The sequence below is a fragment of the Anabrus simplex genome, chromosome 1, assembly GCF_040414725.1.
Source record: "Anabrus simplex isolate iqAnaSimp1 chromosome 1, ASM4041472v1, whole genome shotgun sequence".
In the NCBI taxonomy this organism is placed as follows: Eukaryota; Metazoa; Arthropoda; class Insecta; order Orthoptera; family Tettigoniidae; genus Anabrus; species Anabrus simplex.
Genome location: NC_090265.1, coordinates 853332725 through 853348139, shown reverse-complemented (window position 1 = coordinate 853348139; position 15415 = coordinate 853332725). Strand labels below are relative to the sequence as shown.

At 38.8% G+C, this 15415-nt stretch overlaps 1 protein-coding gene across 1 annotated transcript in view; it reads right to left on the bottom strand.

Annotated features, from left to right (window-relative positions):
• The window catches only part of LOC136857268 (L-threonine ammonia-lyase-like), a 163483-nt gene that overhangs the window by 52282 nt on the left and 95786 nt on the right, over nucleotides 1-15415 (bottom strand). The window contains exon 5 of the mRNA XM_067135782.2: nucleotides 9751-9906. Within this exon, the coding sequence (XP_066991883.2) occupies nucleotides 9751-9906 (156 nt within the window). The remainder of the gene's footprint in view (nucleotides 1-9750; nucleotides 9907-15415) is intronic.

The following is a 15415-nucleotide window of genomic DNA, read 5'->3' as shown; positions in this document are numbered from 1 at the left end:
CCCATCACCCCTTTGTTCTTCCGCCTCTCTCCTGCACTGTCCGTCCACTGCTCTTTCCTTACCGTTGTTCATACTTCCACTTAGCACCTCGCTCTGTCTCTCTTGACACTTTTCAGTACTACTTCCTATAATTACACTTCTACCCTCGTTATCTTTCACTTGCCTACTATCCTCCACTCGTTTGTCATCCCCATTATTCACTACACTTCTCTTAGCCTCCTCATCTTGTTTCATCCTCCGTTCTAGGTCCATCAGTCTATTCACCGACCATATTCTCCTCCATTTGTTGCCTGTCACCACTAATTCCTGACCTCTGATGACTGCATTCAACCCTTGCTGCCTAGCTCGTATCATGTGTTTTTTAAGGGTTCTTTCATTCCTCCACTCTTCAGCTCCCATGTCCCTCCTTATCCATATTTTTTCTCCTTGCACATTACCTGCATTACGCACCACTGTATCAGCCATCAATGTAGAAAATAATTGCACTTTGATAGGCCTATTACCTCTAAATCTTCCCACTCTTATCACATCATCAATGTCCACTTCACTGAAATTTATTTTCATTTTACCCTGAATTATGTCCACTACTTTATAAATTATACTCGTCTTATCTTCCTTCTTACCCTCTTGCACTCCATATATAAATAAACATTTATTTCTGCGACTTCGGGTGTTAACAACTACGTCGGCTTTCAGTTTCGATATCTCCTCTTCCAATCTCCCTATCTCCTCTCTTAATGCTGAAACTTCTTCACCATTTCTTCTCACCTGTGCAGCTGTGTCTTCTACCTTTTCCTGAAACCACCCCTTCATTTTTTCAAACTCCCTCGTTTGTTCCTTGATCATGTTCTTGATTTGTTCGAAGGGACATGTCTCTGCTACCACCTCTTTTACGATTTTTCTGATTGTTTCCTCTGGAAGTCGGACCTGGGTTCAGTTCTACTCCCCCGATCCAAAGCAATATCAAAATCACCGCTGCAGAAAGTACAAAGTATCCTATTTTAACCAGTTCTATTCTATATCTTCTTGTCTTCACTTCTTCTTTCTTCTTCCTTCCCTCCCAACCACCTATGCTCGCCCTGTACTGCTCTGTACCAATCATTGCCTGTAAGCACCTCGCTGACTTCCAACACTCTCTCCCACTCCCGGGACCCTCCACTCCGTACGTCTGCACTCGCCGGTGGCTCTAGGTGAACTGGCCTTATTTACCATTTATTGGCCATGCTTTTTTGTCATTTACACTTCCTTCCCAGTTAACATTTTGTGAGATGAGATTACCTGCTACAGAAGTATGTGTTTTCCATGGATTTACGGGGGCTAAATTTCTGAGTCTTTCCCCACGTAGCTGATTATATTTTATATTTTATAATTCCACATCACTTCAGTATCACTCCTTCCAGGTCTGTACACTCCAAAATATATTAGGTTGAGATGAGCCTTTCACCTAGAATTTCATGTTTTCCATTCTTAGTTATTGTGTGTAGCTTACAAATTGCTCTTTCACCAATATGAATACTCCTTCTTCTACCATTCTCATCCTGTCTCTACGATGAACACTCCAGTCCCACGAGAAAAAGTCCTCATCCGTAATATAACTTCTTCGTCATCGTGCAACTACTGTTATACTCTCTGGTAAAAATTTATCTATTACATACTTAATTCTATTCCTTTCTGCACAGTACTTCTACAATTTAATACTAACAACTTTATCTCATCCTTACATCCTTACCTCCCTATACTCTTATCACAAGTCTTTGTTTTCAGCAGCACTATTAGAGGTAGCAGAAGATACAGTAGTAGTACCAGAAGCGCCCACGAAAGAGTATGCTGCTGTGGTGCCAATTACAACGTCCCTGAAGCCTACATCAAATGGATTAAACAAAATGTCAACAGGGATGTTCATTGTGCAAGCATAACACACGCCAGATGCCTAAAAATCGCTTCCAGGTTTGGTTGTCGCTAGTACTTCAAGAGGCGCTGCGTAGATATCGCTGGCTACATTATTCCATGCGGGTGACTCTGATTGACTGAAGTCGACTTTCATTTCCATTAAGGCACCTACAGGTTGTTGTTTGTATTTGCCTAACCACCACCATTTTATCCTTTCCAATACCATCCTTTGCTCTCTTCTCTGGTGAATAACGTCCTGTCTTCTATCCTGGGCAAGCTGACGATGCTAATGAGCAATGTAGACGGATGGCGTAACCTTTGTATTTGTCACCAACTTCAGGTCACATCGGCGGATCACCTAGTAGACGATTTAAGTTGTATGCCTTCCACTGTTGTAGGTAATCAGCTGGGATTTCCTCTTCTTAAAGAAGATACTTGCCACTACTGTTTTTCAGTATACCGGTAGTTAAAGATGCGACATCTATCTTCATTGTCCATGCCAAAACATTGATCACCATGTTGCTGTTCATAGCCCTCTCTTTCTTGCCCGACATGTCAATTGAAGTCACCTTCAGTTTTGGTATGTTCCTCTTGTGCAGTTGGCTCCAGATGTGTGTTAAAGCTATCCCAGAAACTTTTCTTCCCATCGTCGGGACAACTGATTTGCATAGCGTGACATGAGATGGCTCAAAGGTTCACTTCACACATGTCAGTCTTCGCCGACTTTAAGCATTCAGATACGCAGTCGACTTTTAAGATATATAATCTTGTAACTTCTCGCTGACCAGTACATCAATACAATTCTGGATTAACTACATTATTTTTTACATGCGTTTCTGCCTTCTATGTACCATGCTTAGCTTATGCTTCTGCTTCTCATCTTCCTGCTCTTCTGCTCCCAAAACCTCTCACCTTGTGTTTTTCTGTTGTGGGTTGGACATTCCGATGCATACAGTGCTCTTGATCTTATTACTGCATTGTAGTGTCTTAATTTTGTTCTTATTGACAATGACTTTTTGTTGTACCGTTTTGTGTGAGTTTGTAAGCTAATTCTGTTTTCCTGATCCTACTCTTATTCGCTTTATTACCAACACCATTTAACTGTAACCACCCACCGAGCTACTTGAATTTGGATAATTTCTTTATCTACCCGTGTTCCATTTCCCAGTCTGTCAGCGTGTTCATTACTCGAGTCTCATCATATGATATTTTTAGTCCTGCCTTTCTTGCAATTTCTTCAAGCTTGCGTAACATCTTCTTACCTTGATCTTACGTGTCACTTTAAAATCACTATATCATCGGCAAAAGTCAAACAATCCACGTTCAGGTTAACTTTCTTACAACATAGCTGTACACCACTCATGCTTTCCTATTGACATTCTGTTCTCCAAAGTCTAATTATTTTCTCTAATACCTTGTTAAACAGTATTGGTGAAAGGCTATCACCCTGCCTTAATCACGTCTTGACCTCAAATGGTTCTGTTACTTCTCCTTCGAACGTTACTTTACATGTAGTGTGGGTGAGTGTTTCTTTCATCAAAGAACTGGTTTTGTGATAAACACCGAATTCCACTAGTATGTTGAACAACGCTTGTCGACTGTGTCGTGCGCCTTCTGAAAATCTACAAATGCCATGATTCCTGGTTTACTTCAGAGTTTTCTGATCTTTGTAATGGATTTGAGGATGTAAATTTGTTCAACACATGATCTTCCCTTACTGAACCCTGTTTGGTATTTATAAATTTGGTCTGCTGTCTGTTCTTCCATTCTGTTTAACATAATTTTTATAGGATCTTATACACGACAGATAGTAGAGAAATTCCCCTATAGTTGTTCACATCTTTAGGGTCTCCTTTCTTGTGAATGGGACATATAATTAAAGCGCTCATTTCAAGAAGGGGACAAGTCCACTATTTTACGGTATCTGAGTGGTGTATACCAGTGTACTCTGCATTATTCAACATAAAAATGGGCTTGTTGCACACTTGGTACCTAGGAAAATTCATGTGTTAAGTTGGAAAAGGGGCTTGTTAAATGACAAGTCCTCTTCTTGCATGAATCTGTTTGCTACTTGACAGAAACGGAAAAACGGAGATTTGGACTTTGGAAAAGAAATATTTTGAAAATGAAGAACGTAAATTGTGAAGAACATGAACATTCGAAAGGAGAACATGTTCCAGCAAGACAAACTGGTGCAGACTGCAGATAAATATTTATAATAATAGGCTGGGTATTCATTTATAACCACAACACCGAATATACTGTTGAGTGAGGGCTACAGTTCTAAATTGTTTATCGAATGTTCCCTTAAAATATCATTATCAAATAGTGTTTGCCCTGTTTTTTCTACTTACGGATGCAAAAGGAAATGTTTCAATAAAATATGTCACGATTCGAATGAGTTTAATAGAATGGAAAGCAAGGATGCACAGGACACCTATCTATGCTCCCTCATTGTGCCTTACATACATAAGACCAGAAAACCACGGGAAAATAGTTTACAACACCGGCCAAGGTCAGCGAACTACTACTACAAGGTGGGTAAGAAATCTGTGAATAGATATATAATAAGCTATAACAGAAAAGTGGAATTGTAATACATGAATACATTTTATTCTCTCTTAGGTTAAAGTTGGTTTGCACGACACTGTCGTATTCAAAAAGACATTTGTAGCACTTCACGGCATTACCAAGCAATGATTAGAAAGGATATGTTAACTTGTCCAGGAGGGTGTGTGTTCGCCAAGAGATCGTCGAGGGAGGCACAACCAACAGCACAGGATTCCAGAGGATACCAATATGTTAATACAAGTGTTCATTGGTTTATTTCCATATAGGGTTGTGCATAATGGAAAAACTGGTAGAAAATAAAAGTATTTATCATGTAACCTATTGGTTCAGAAGTAATGGGAGCTTTTCATGGAGAAGTACGATCTGGAAATATCAAGATATAAAATCCAATGGAGGTGATAAAAATGTATTCAATCCTAAACTGAAATACCATTATTTCTATGACTATTTCAAAAACCATTTTAACTATGGATCTGGTCATCCTAGGGTGGATATGTGTGGGATTTGTAAACAACTTAAATGTAAAATCAACAATGAAACAAACATGGATTTAAAGATAAAAGCAGAAAATGAACTTAAACTTTGTAAATTAAGAGCAAAATCATTTTATGATAGCAGGAAAAGAGGTGAGGAACTAGTTAAGAGGAATGAGAAACAGCAACTTTTGATTACCGTATATGCAGAACATTCCAGTTCCATGCATACCAGTTGGGGACATGTTTTATTACTGACAACCTTGGGTTTCTGTTTCTGGGATATACAGGTTCTCTGATGATAAAGCCTTCATGTATGTGTATGATGAGACAACTGCTAGGAAAGCCCCAAATGAAGTTGTTCCGCTGGTAATAAGTTTTATTGAAAATCATGTACAATAAGAAAACTGTATATTTTCTCAGATGCCTGTACAGGCCAAAATAGGAATCGTACAGATGTTCATTTTTTGTACACTTAGGTGCACAACAGTAGGTTTTCTGCAGTACGCCATATATTTCCTTGTTAATAAATTTAGCCATGATAGGTTAATATTGTGTTTGGTCCGTATTGACTAGTCTGAATGTATAATATAACTATTTAAAATAGTTTATTTGAATCCGCCTTGATCAATACACTCATTAAATGAAAGAAAAACTATTTATTAAACCAAACATGTTTCGGGAAATCTCAACCATTCCCTTCCTCAGTGGTCAGATATATTTGTTATTATCGATGAAGAAAAGGTTAAACCTGATGGTATATTAGAGTATTTAAATACTTTGGATAAACAAGTGCATTTTACGTTGGAATCTGAAAATGATAGGACTTTAAATTATTTAGATTTAACAGTTACTAGAAATTCTGGTTATTTTGATTTTCAAATTTGCAGAAAAGCTTCTCAAACAGATACTATTATAAGAAATGACTCCAATCATCCAGGTCAACATAAATAGGCAACATTTTACAGTTTAATTAATAGAGCTATGAACATACCTATGTCTAAGAAGAATCATAATAGAGAGATAAATATAATCCATCAAATTGCTCGTAGTAACGGATATTCCAAAAGATTTATTAATAGAATGATAAATACAGTGAAAAATGAACCAAAAACAACTTTAATTAAAGAGCAAAAGGAAAAAGAAATTTGCAGTCCTAACTTTTCGAAATAAGAATTCTTATCAACTGGCTAAAATTTTCAGGAAAAAGAACATCTATGTCGCATATAAAACAGATAATAATACTAATAAGATCATTTTCATTTCAGATAAGATAGAGAATAAATGTATATTCAACAAATCAGGAATTTACAAATTAACATGCCAAACATGTAAACAAGGATACATAGGACAGTCTGGTAGAAGTAAAAATTTATAAGACATAAATGGTCAGAAATTTAATTCTATATAACTTTTGTTATGCAATATTTATCGATACAACCACTAATAATATAAATATTTGAGAATTAAATTTTAGGCCTTCCCCTAAACTACCATTTCACTCAGCATGAATACAATTATTTATAGCCTAGATTATAGTGACTCATTCTCCGACTAAGCATACCAATTTTCATTGAAATAGGACGACTAATAACGTAAATGTGTATGTATGTTCTGTCTTCAGCCCTAAGGCTGGTTGGATCCTCAACAGCTCTGCCATCAGCTGTCATAGATGGCCTAGGCATTGCTGAAGAGGCGTACTAGGGAAATGAGGAGTGAGGTAGTTTCTCGTTGCTTTCCTCATCGAGCCAGAAGTTGCTATTACATATCAGTCTGCCAAGCCCACTGAAATGCATGCACCAACCGACCCTATGAGCAACGTTTTCACACCAATCAGCAGGGACAGGCTGCATATGGAATGGCATTACTAGCATCGCTCATACCTCAGTCACTTTCATATTGTCAAAGCCAAGGATAAGACAGAGACAGATCAATGAAAGTAACAAAATTGCTCTAGCCCATACCAGAAGACATAGTGCACTGTAAACACTAGGTCCTGCCAGCAAATGCAACAATTAAATTTTGGCTTTCCCCTAAACTACCATTTCACTAGGGTGAATAGAATTATTTATAGCCTAGATTGTAGCGACTTATTCCTCAACTTTACTTACAAATTTTCATTAAGATAGGACCACTAACAACAAAAATATTTGAATATTAAATTTTAGGCCTTCCCCTAAACTACCATTTCTATCAGCGTGAATAAAATTATTTATAGCCTAGATTCTAGCGACTTATTCCCTGACTTTACATACCGATTTTCATTCAATTCTCTTTAGCCGTTTTCTAGTGATGCGTGTACATACATATATACATACTATACATACATACATACATACATACATACATACATACATACAAACATACATACATACAGACAGACAGACAGACAGACAGACAGACAGACAGACAGACAGACAGACAGACAGACGGACAGACGGACAGACAGAAATTACGGAAAAGTAAAAAGTGCATTTCCTTGTTACTGTGGACATGACCGATACAGAAATACCATTCTTTTTAAATTCTGAGCAATGTACAGACAAAACTCTTTTATTATACATACAGATGACATACGAAACCCAAATGTACAAAATAAATTAAGCCTACTGCAAATTTATGCAATTTATAACGTTTTTGTTGTTTTTATCGAAATGACTGCTGAGGGAATAGTCCCCTTCTTGAACTCAACGCTTCGATTGCAGTCTCCCAAGCTTCGGTTATTCTTTCTTTTTTCCAAATATCTTACATAAGATTGAACATATTTGCTAGCATATTTACACCTTCCCACTTTATCATTTCATCAGATATCTGGTCTTCTCCTGTTGCTTTGTCATCCTTCAGTTCCATGATGGCTCTTTCTACTTCTCCTGGTGTGGTGCATTTTGGTTGTTTATACTCCTAAGGTATCGTTGTTGTCAATTTCTCTTTCGATGTTTCACAATTTAGTAGCTCCTTAAAATACTCAGCTAGAATAATACACTTCTTCGTTCTTTATTGCCACTCTGCCTTGTCGATCATGGAAAATTAATCCCTTTCTTCTGCACCCTTACAATCTGCTTTTGAATACTCGGTAAAAGTCTCTTGTGCTGTTCTTACTAAAGTTTTCAACTTCATCCACTTGTCTTATAACCTTTCGGATTACTCCTGCTGTTCGTTTCCTAGTTTCTGTGAAGTGATAACATGTCTCAAGCTTCTATCATATTATAGTAACATTAGAATACTGGTCCCATTGCTATCTGAAAGTTCAATATTACAAAGTCCATAACAAATATACTAGTTAGTAATTGTAATGAGGATATTGCCTAATATTTGGACACTGATATTCCATAACTATCTTCATGTGCGCCAGTAGAACATAGCCGACTGATGTCACCCGAGCACGGCCGAGTACAGTCGACAGATCTCACTCGAGTACGGCCGAGTATAGCCAACAAATCTCGCCCGAGCGCAGCTGAGTGGCTTAACATTGTCAGGCGCTAGACACAAGTATGTTTCAGGCTCCCCAATATACGAATGCCCGAATGTGTCGATTGCATTGATGAAGGATTGGTTACCTCCTGGGGCAGTTTCACGAGTGGTTTTCATCATGCAAAAGCTGAAATAGGCTTTAAGAAGATGTTACGAGGCAATCTACGTTCTTACAACTGAGGCTGCTAGTCCCAGAGGTATAATAACAATAATTAATTAAGCAACCTCTGTGTCCTAGGCAACGCCATGAAAAAACATACATAGTGTCAGTCTTCTTCATGGTTTCCATGACAGTCATGACAAATCGATCAATATGGCTGACACTTAGGGCAAAGATTATAAATGCGATATAAAGTGCCTTTCTTGGGAGTGTTATCTATGGATCAAATTTAGGCACAAAAGTAATAGAATATCTGTGTATAAAAATCACTATTAAACGATCATGTATCTCACAAGATATCATTAACCCACTTTCAGTACACATTATATTGTCCTAAATACTGTTCGGAAACTGTAAATGAAGTACTGTTCTTTCTTACAAATGTAAAAAGTCGCACACAAACTACACATGATCTTAACTCATTTGAAACTTCCCCAGTGTCCCTTGAATTTGCTCCTTTCCACTTAGTCTTCTGAACACACGTGATGTCAATTTGGTGGTCTTTAAGGACACTGACCACCTCACTACTTCTTCCAGTCATGTTACCAATGTTGAACGTGCCAAGACATCATGGGATTTACTACTTCAGCCCTCTTCGTCCCTTAATTCGTAGCCCTCGCCAACTTTCCACACCGTTCAGGCAAGGACTGCGCACGTTGCTTGAGGGGGACACCGTAACTCGTTGTTCCAAACCCCAAAAATGACTTTGCATGATACAGATACGACTGAGAAATAATCCAGCCGACGCATCACTCCGTCTGATGTTGGAGGCATTTTATAGCTGCTGCCAGTTGTCAATGAAGGCCGCTCATTTGGAGTACAGACGCTGTATGCAGCTACTTGTCTACAGTACAGACACTGCTAAATGATGATAGTTCCTCTGCTTTTCCTGCCACTGGGATGTAAGGTCATCGTCCGCCTTCAAACCCTCTGACCATCTTCTTCCGTAACTCTGGAGAGGGGACCTACAAGGTGCTATCACCTGGGCCAGTACGACCAAGGTTTTTAGAGAGGTGTTACTCCTCCACCGTTCGCTCTTTGCCCTGAGTTATGACAGGCAGAGCGTAGCTTCCCAAAACCTTAAGTTCAGGTTTGAGGGTTTATTTTATATGATGATGATGATGATGATGATAGGAAAATTAATACTGAGATGGAAATAAGCTACTAAATCCAACTATTACTCACCATTTTATCAACAAGAGAGGATGCAGTAGCAAATGAGTTATAGCCAACCACAGGCACAGCCAAACCATCGGCAAGGGTTGGGTTCGACTTCGTATATGTAGGCTTCCCTTCCTTCAAGGCATTCGTAAAACCTGGACACATCTCACTTTCTACTCCCTAAAATAAGAATTCAATCAAAAATCATGCAATCATTGTTTGTCATAACTAGAGCCCGGATTTCCATGCAAATGCACGTTCCTAAATAAGCTGCTTACATTTCTGAAACTTTGCAGATATTTGTTTTATGACTAATCAGTTCCAAATAACCATAGTTTTTCCATGAATGTTTGCATGTTTCGCCCTTCTTGAGAGGAAATTCATGCATAATGCATATTTTGAAAATTTTGTATTTAATAGAAAATAATTGGATATTTATATAGGATTATGTGATTTTTCTTCTGACTTTGATGCATATATTAACTTGCATAATGGTGCCTTTTTTGAACAATGATTTTCAGAATTCGGGACCTACTTCCACATTATTTGTCCATCACTGAGAAAGAAAGAAAGAAAATGTATTCCTGGCGTACTATTTGACAACCAAAGTTAGATGCATATAGGTTCTACAGCCCAGTTACCCAAGCACTTTCTTATTTGTTGCTTGAGCAAAACAGTGACATAAGTGGGAAGATCCCCGCGTCGAACGCTCTAATCCTTAGAAATAAGGTGTCCCAGTAAAAGATGAACCCTAAATTTTGCACTACTAAATGACGACTATTTCTTTTTTCGTCTATGTTAGACGAAGAAATAAAAATATCAATCACACTTCTGTGATGCCGCGTTACTGAGATAGCAGCTTACAAACCTTCGTTTTGCACTGAATCCTCTTTTCTTTTTTTCCCTGGAATTTCCTACCCCAGACTCCCACTCGTCACATGTCTGAGGCCAAAATAATTGAGAAAAGAAGGGACTTGAAAAGCAGCACGCTAACATGATTCAGATTGTAATTTAGTGTTGGGCAGTGCTGTGAAATGTTGGTGTCATGCCACCTGTTAAAAGTCTATGAAGAGCCCTCATGTCTAAATGGACTGAGGGAAAGGAATTTCTAAGTTTTTAAAGAGATACGAAGGTAATGCCGAAAATTTTAAGCAGCGCCTAAACCGTAATTCTGAGGACAATGGGATTATTTTCATTTGAAAGAGCGATGTTTTTTTGACCTTGGAACATGCGCACGCAACCCCTCCTAGCGGTAGTTCCTCCACAGCGAGGGAAGAAAGCACAGGCAGTGCTGAGTCAGACACGGTGCAAGATGGATCTGTTGTGCTGCGATTTTTGAGCAATGGCTTTTTTATGAATATAAAAAGAAATTAAGTGCCGAAGAATGCCATTGTCTTTGCTGCGCGTTTTTGATGAGGCTGCCCCTTCTAGAGCCACAGTTGGAAATTGGTTTCGCAAGTTTTCAAGGGGTCGGCAGTCAATTGAAGATGAACCTCGTCCCGGTCGCCCAGCAACAGCTGTGACTCAAGAAAACATTGATGCTGTGAGGGAAATGATCAAAGCAGATCCACATATTATATTCTGTGACATTGAAGGGACCTTAAATATTGGGTCAAGAGTAGTGCAGACCATCGTTCACGATTATTTAGGCCTTATCAAGAGATGTGCCTGTTGGGTGCCACATTCCCTGACAGAAAGCCAAAAGGAGGAGAGAGTGGACTGGTGTCATTTCATGCTAGAAAAATTCAATGGAGGGCAGTCTGAAGACACCTAAAATATCGTCACAGGTGATGAAACACGGGTCTACCATTATGACCCTGAAACGAAGAGACAGTCTCCTGTGTAGTGCTTTCCAGGGGAGGAACCACCCACGAAAGTTCGACGAAGTCGGAGCTCCGGAAAGAAGATGGTGGCAACATTTTTTTTTTACGAAAATGGGGCATCTCACCTCTGTGATCTTGGACACACGTCGTACAGTCAATGCTAAATGGTATGTGAATGACTGTCTTCTCAAAGTCCTCGCCACTTGGAGGTCACAGCACTCAAAGTCCAAGAGTGGGCACCCTCTGCTGCATCACGACAATACATCTGCACACAGGGCTGCCAGAACAATGGACTTTTTGGAAAGGGAAAAAGTGCAAGTGTTACCTTATCCCCACTATTCACCTGACCGGGCCTCATGTGACTTCTTTCAGTTCCCTAAGACCAAGGGAAAAAATACGTGGGCAGCTGTTTTCGTCAGATGAAGAGGCCATTGCAGCGCACGAGAGTGCACTAAGTGACATCCCGAAAGAAGCTTGTACTGAAACGTTTTCTAAGTAGTTTCAGAGAATGGAAAAATGCTAATGGAGAGTATTTTGAAAAGTTGTAATTGTTGTTTTGCAAATAAATTATTTTTCCCACACTGCCAAAAACTGGGCATAGCCCTCGTAACTTCAGATGTACTTTGTCCTAAATGTCTTCGTTTAAGTGTGAGCCTGTCAGTTCTAGTGACATAGGAAGATCATTTTCTGTGTTCAGGAATGTTCTGTCAGATAAACAAATTAACTTAAATGAAGAAAATGCAGTTAAATTAGTTGTTGTACAGTGTTTCAAAAGAAAATGAAAATATAACAATGTGGAACTGAATTTTGATCGTGCATATTTTCTAGTTTACTGTGCATGTTCCTTCATTTGTTAGTGCATGAATGCATGCATATTTTGAGATTTGATAGTGCATGGAAATCCAGGCTCTAGTCATAACCATATCAAAAGCAATATTTAAAAAATAATTTGTCTGAATTATTCATAATAGTTTCTCATTTGGATGGCGTGAATAAGCATGAGTATGTGGTATATACTCAATTTTTCTGAGCAAATACTCCAATTCATAAGAACAAAGTTCTTGAGCTTGTACTTTTTAAATGAGTATATATTCATGTCATGAAAATAGCGTAGAATAAACTCAAAATTTGAAGAGTCTGAGGTTCGGTTCTCATTTGTGGTATGAATAAAAGTCCAGCTCAGATTGATGAGTGTATGATTATTCTGTTTTGATTATTGCTAAGAGTTGTCCCAGGCATGAGTATCAACTGATTCATTCTTCTTAGGAGTGAGAGATTTACATTAATTGCTGAAATGGTTAATAATGTAGTGACTGTAGGAAACCTTTCCAAGAGACACATAAAATTGTCTTATTATGAATCAAAACGGTCGAGCTTTAACTTGTAGCGGTGAGCAATAAAGAAAGACCTGTCTAAGTATGACCCCCACAAGGAACTGAGCAAAACTGGTCAACATATTGAACTATTCCACAGTAACGAATATGACTTCCGATGCAACCGAGCGAGTGGCCGTGCGGTTAGGGGAGCGCAGCTGTGAGCTTGCATCTGGGTGATAGTGGGTTCAAACCCAATGTCGGCAGCACTGAAGATGATTTTCCATGGTTTCCCTTTTTCATACCAGGAAAATGATGAGGCTGTACCATAATTAAGGCAATGACCGCTTCCTTCCCACCCCTAGCCCTTTCCTATACCATCGTCGCCATAAGATCTATCTGTGTGGGTGAGACGTAAAGTAACTCGTACCGGGCGAGTTGGTCGTGCAGTTAGGAGCGCGCATCTGTGAGCTTGCATCCGGGAGATAGTGGGTTGGAACCCCTCTGTCGGCAGCCCTGAAGATGTTTTCCATGGTTTCCCATTTTCGCACCAGGCAAATGCTGGGGCTGTGCCTTAATTAAAGCCACAGCCGCTTCCTTCCCATTCCTAGGCCTTTTCTGTCCCATCGTCGCCATAAGACCCATCTGTGTCGGTGCGATGTAAAACAAATAGCAAGGAAAAAAGTAACTTATAAAAAAAAATTCTGATGCAGCATTTCATTAGAAGAAGTAATACAGTACTGTACTATAAAACAAATTATGGAAACAGAAAACAATAAAGAACATACTGCAGTACATACAGATGAAGTATAGGACATATAACTTTATACTATACAGAGTAGGCCTAATGTATAGGAGAGTCAGGGATTGGAATAACTTAACAATAACTTCAATAAATTTCCAATTTCTTTGAAATCATTTAAGGAAAGACTAGGGAAACAACAGATAGGGAATCTGCCACCTGGGCGACTGCTCTAAATGCAGATCAGTATTGACTGATTGTCATTAATCATCGCCCCAGAAGACTGGAACAGGCTTCGACAGCCGGCACAATTCCAAAAAAGAAATCTTATGTTGGTTGTACCAGTCATCATACTCGGGCATTTTTCCACATCAAATGACTTCAATTAAACTGCCCTATGACTGACCTCACCTTCATTTTTAGTCTCTGCATCTATATCTACATCATTCTGACCTTCTGCTTCAGCAGCTGCTTCCAACATTTCTCCGCAGGGAAGTGCTTCGGGCAATATTGTTTGGAAAATTTGCTTCTGGATTAAGTTCACTGTAGGTTGCCACAAAGCTTCAATATCTACTCCCTTGATATCTGTCATGAGAGATGGACTGTGTGAAGTTGTGATAAATGCAGCTTTTCTGAAGCCCTTGTGTAGTGATTCTGGCTGAACTTTATTCCAAGCAGAACTGATCCAGACGAAAGTGTCTAAAGTGTTAACTGATGCAGCAGATGAAGTTACTTCCATAGTTAAAACAGTATCTTGTGTCTTCATGGTTACCCATTGCATGAACTGTAAACAGAATGTTTTAATGATGCTTTAGTCAAGAGATTGGAATTTTATTATCGTGCTTGGAGGCAAAAATATCAGTACCAAATTTGTCAGTAGCCAGGAGAGTTAGCAACTGTAATTAGAATAGACATTTTCTTTTTCTGCATTTGTCTGTAAATAACCACTCCTCAAATATGGCACCAGTCACCCTTGCAGATATATTATATCTCCAAGTGACAGCAAAGTCGTCATGCTTCCAAGTTCTTGAAAGAGTATGGCTTTGCTGACTTACCAATCACCAAACGCTTATATTTCTTTCTTGTTGAGCTAGTGCAGATCAGAACTGTGAAACGTTATTTGCACTTTACCATTTGTCACCTTTCAAGACCGGGATTCTGTCAGGCATTGCTTTGAAAAAGAGTACATATACATCAGCATTAAAGATGTCTTCATCTTTGAATCCTCCACAAACTCTTCAACAACATCAATTGTAACCTCATTAGATTTGCTGCACAAGACTTTCTGAGAGATTTCGTTTCATACTATAACATTTTCCAGCCTTCTACTTGATGCTTGAAAATTTGCTAACCCCAATTTCTGTGTGAATATTTTTAGCAATTTCTTCAATCACTGACCAAGAGGTTCGGGTATTAACTGCTCTCATTTGTTGGCATAAACACATTGTAGCTTCATTGACTTCATCAAAGGAAATTGTCCTCCTTCTCTGCAGTAGGTCCTCACTTTGCTTACTTTATCTCTCCAAGTACTCAACTTTGTGATTTTTGGATGCTGCTAAATGTTGTCTTGCTAACATCAAAATATACTGCCATATTTCTTTGGATGCTATTTTTCAGATAATACCGAAGTTTAGCCACGTCTTTTAATGTCAGTTCTTTCAGTCCTTTCCTTAGGGACAGCATCACTTGATTAGTACTGTACACTGGTTTCAGTCCTTCAATTAATATAATAATAATAATATTATTTGCTTTACGCCCCACTAACTACTTTTACGGTTTTCGGAGACTTCAATTAAGCAACTAAATTGTTT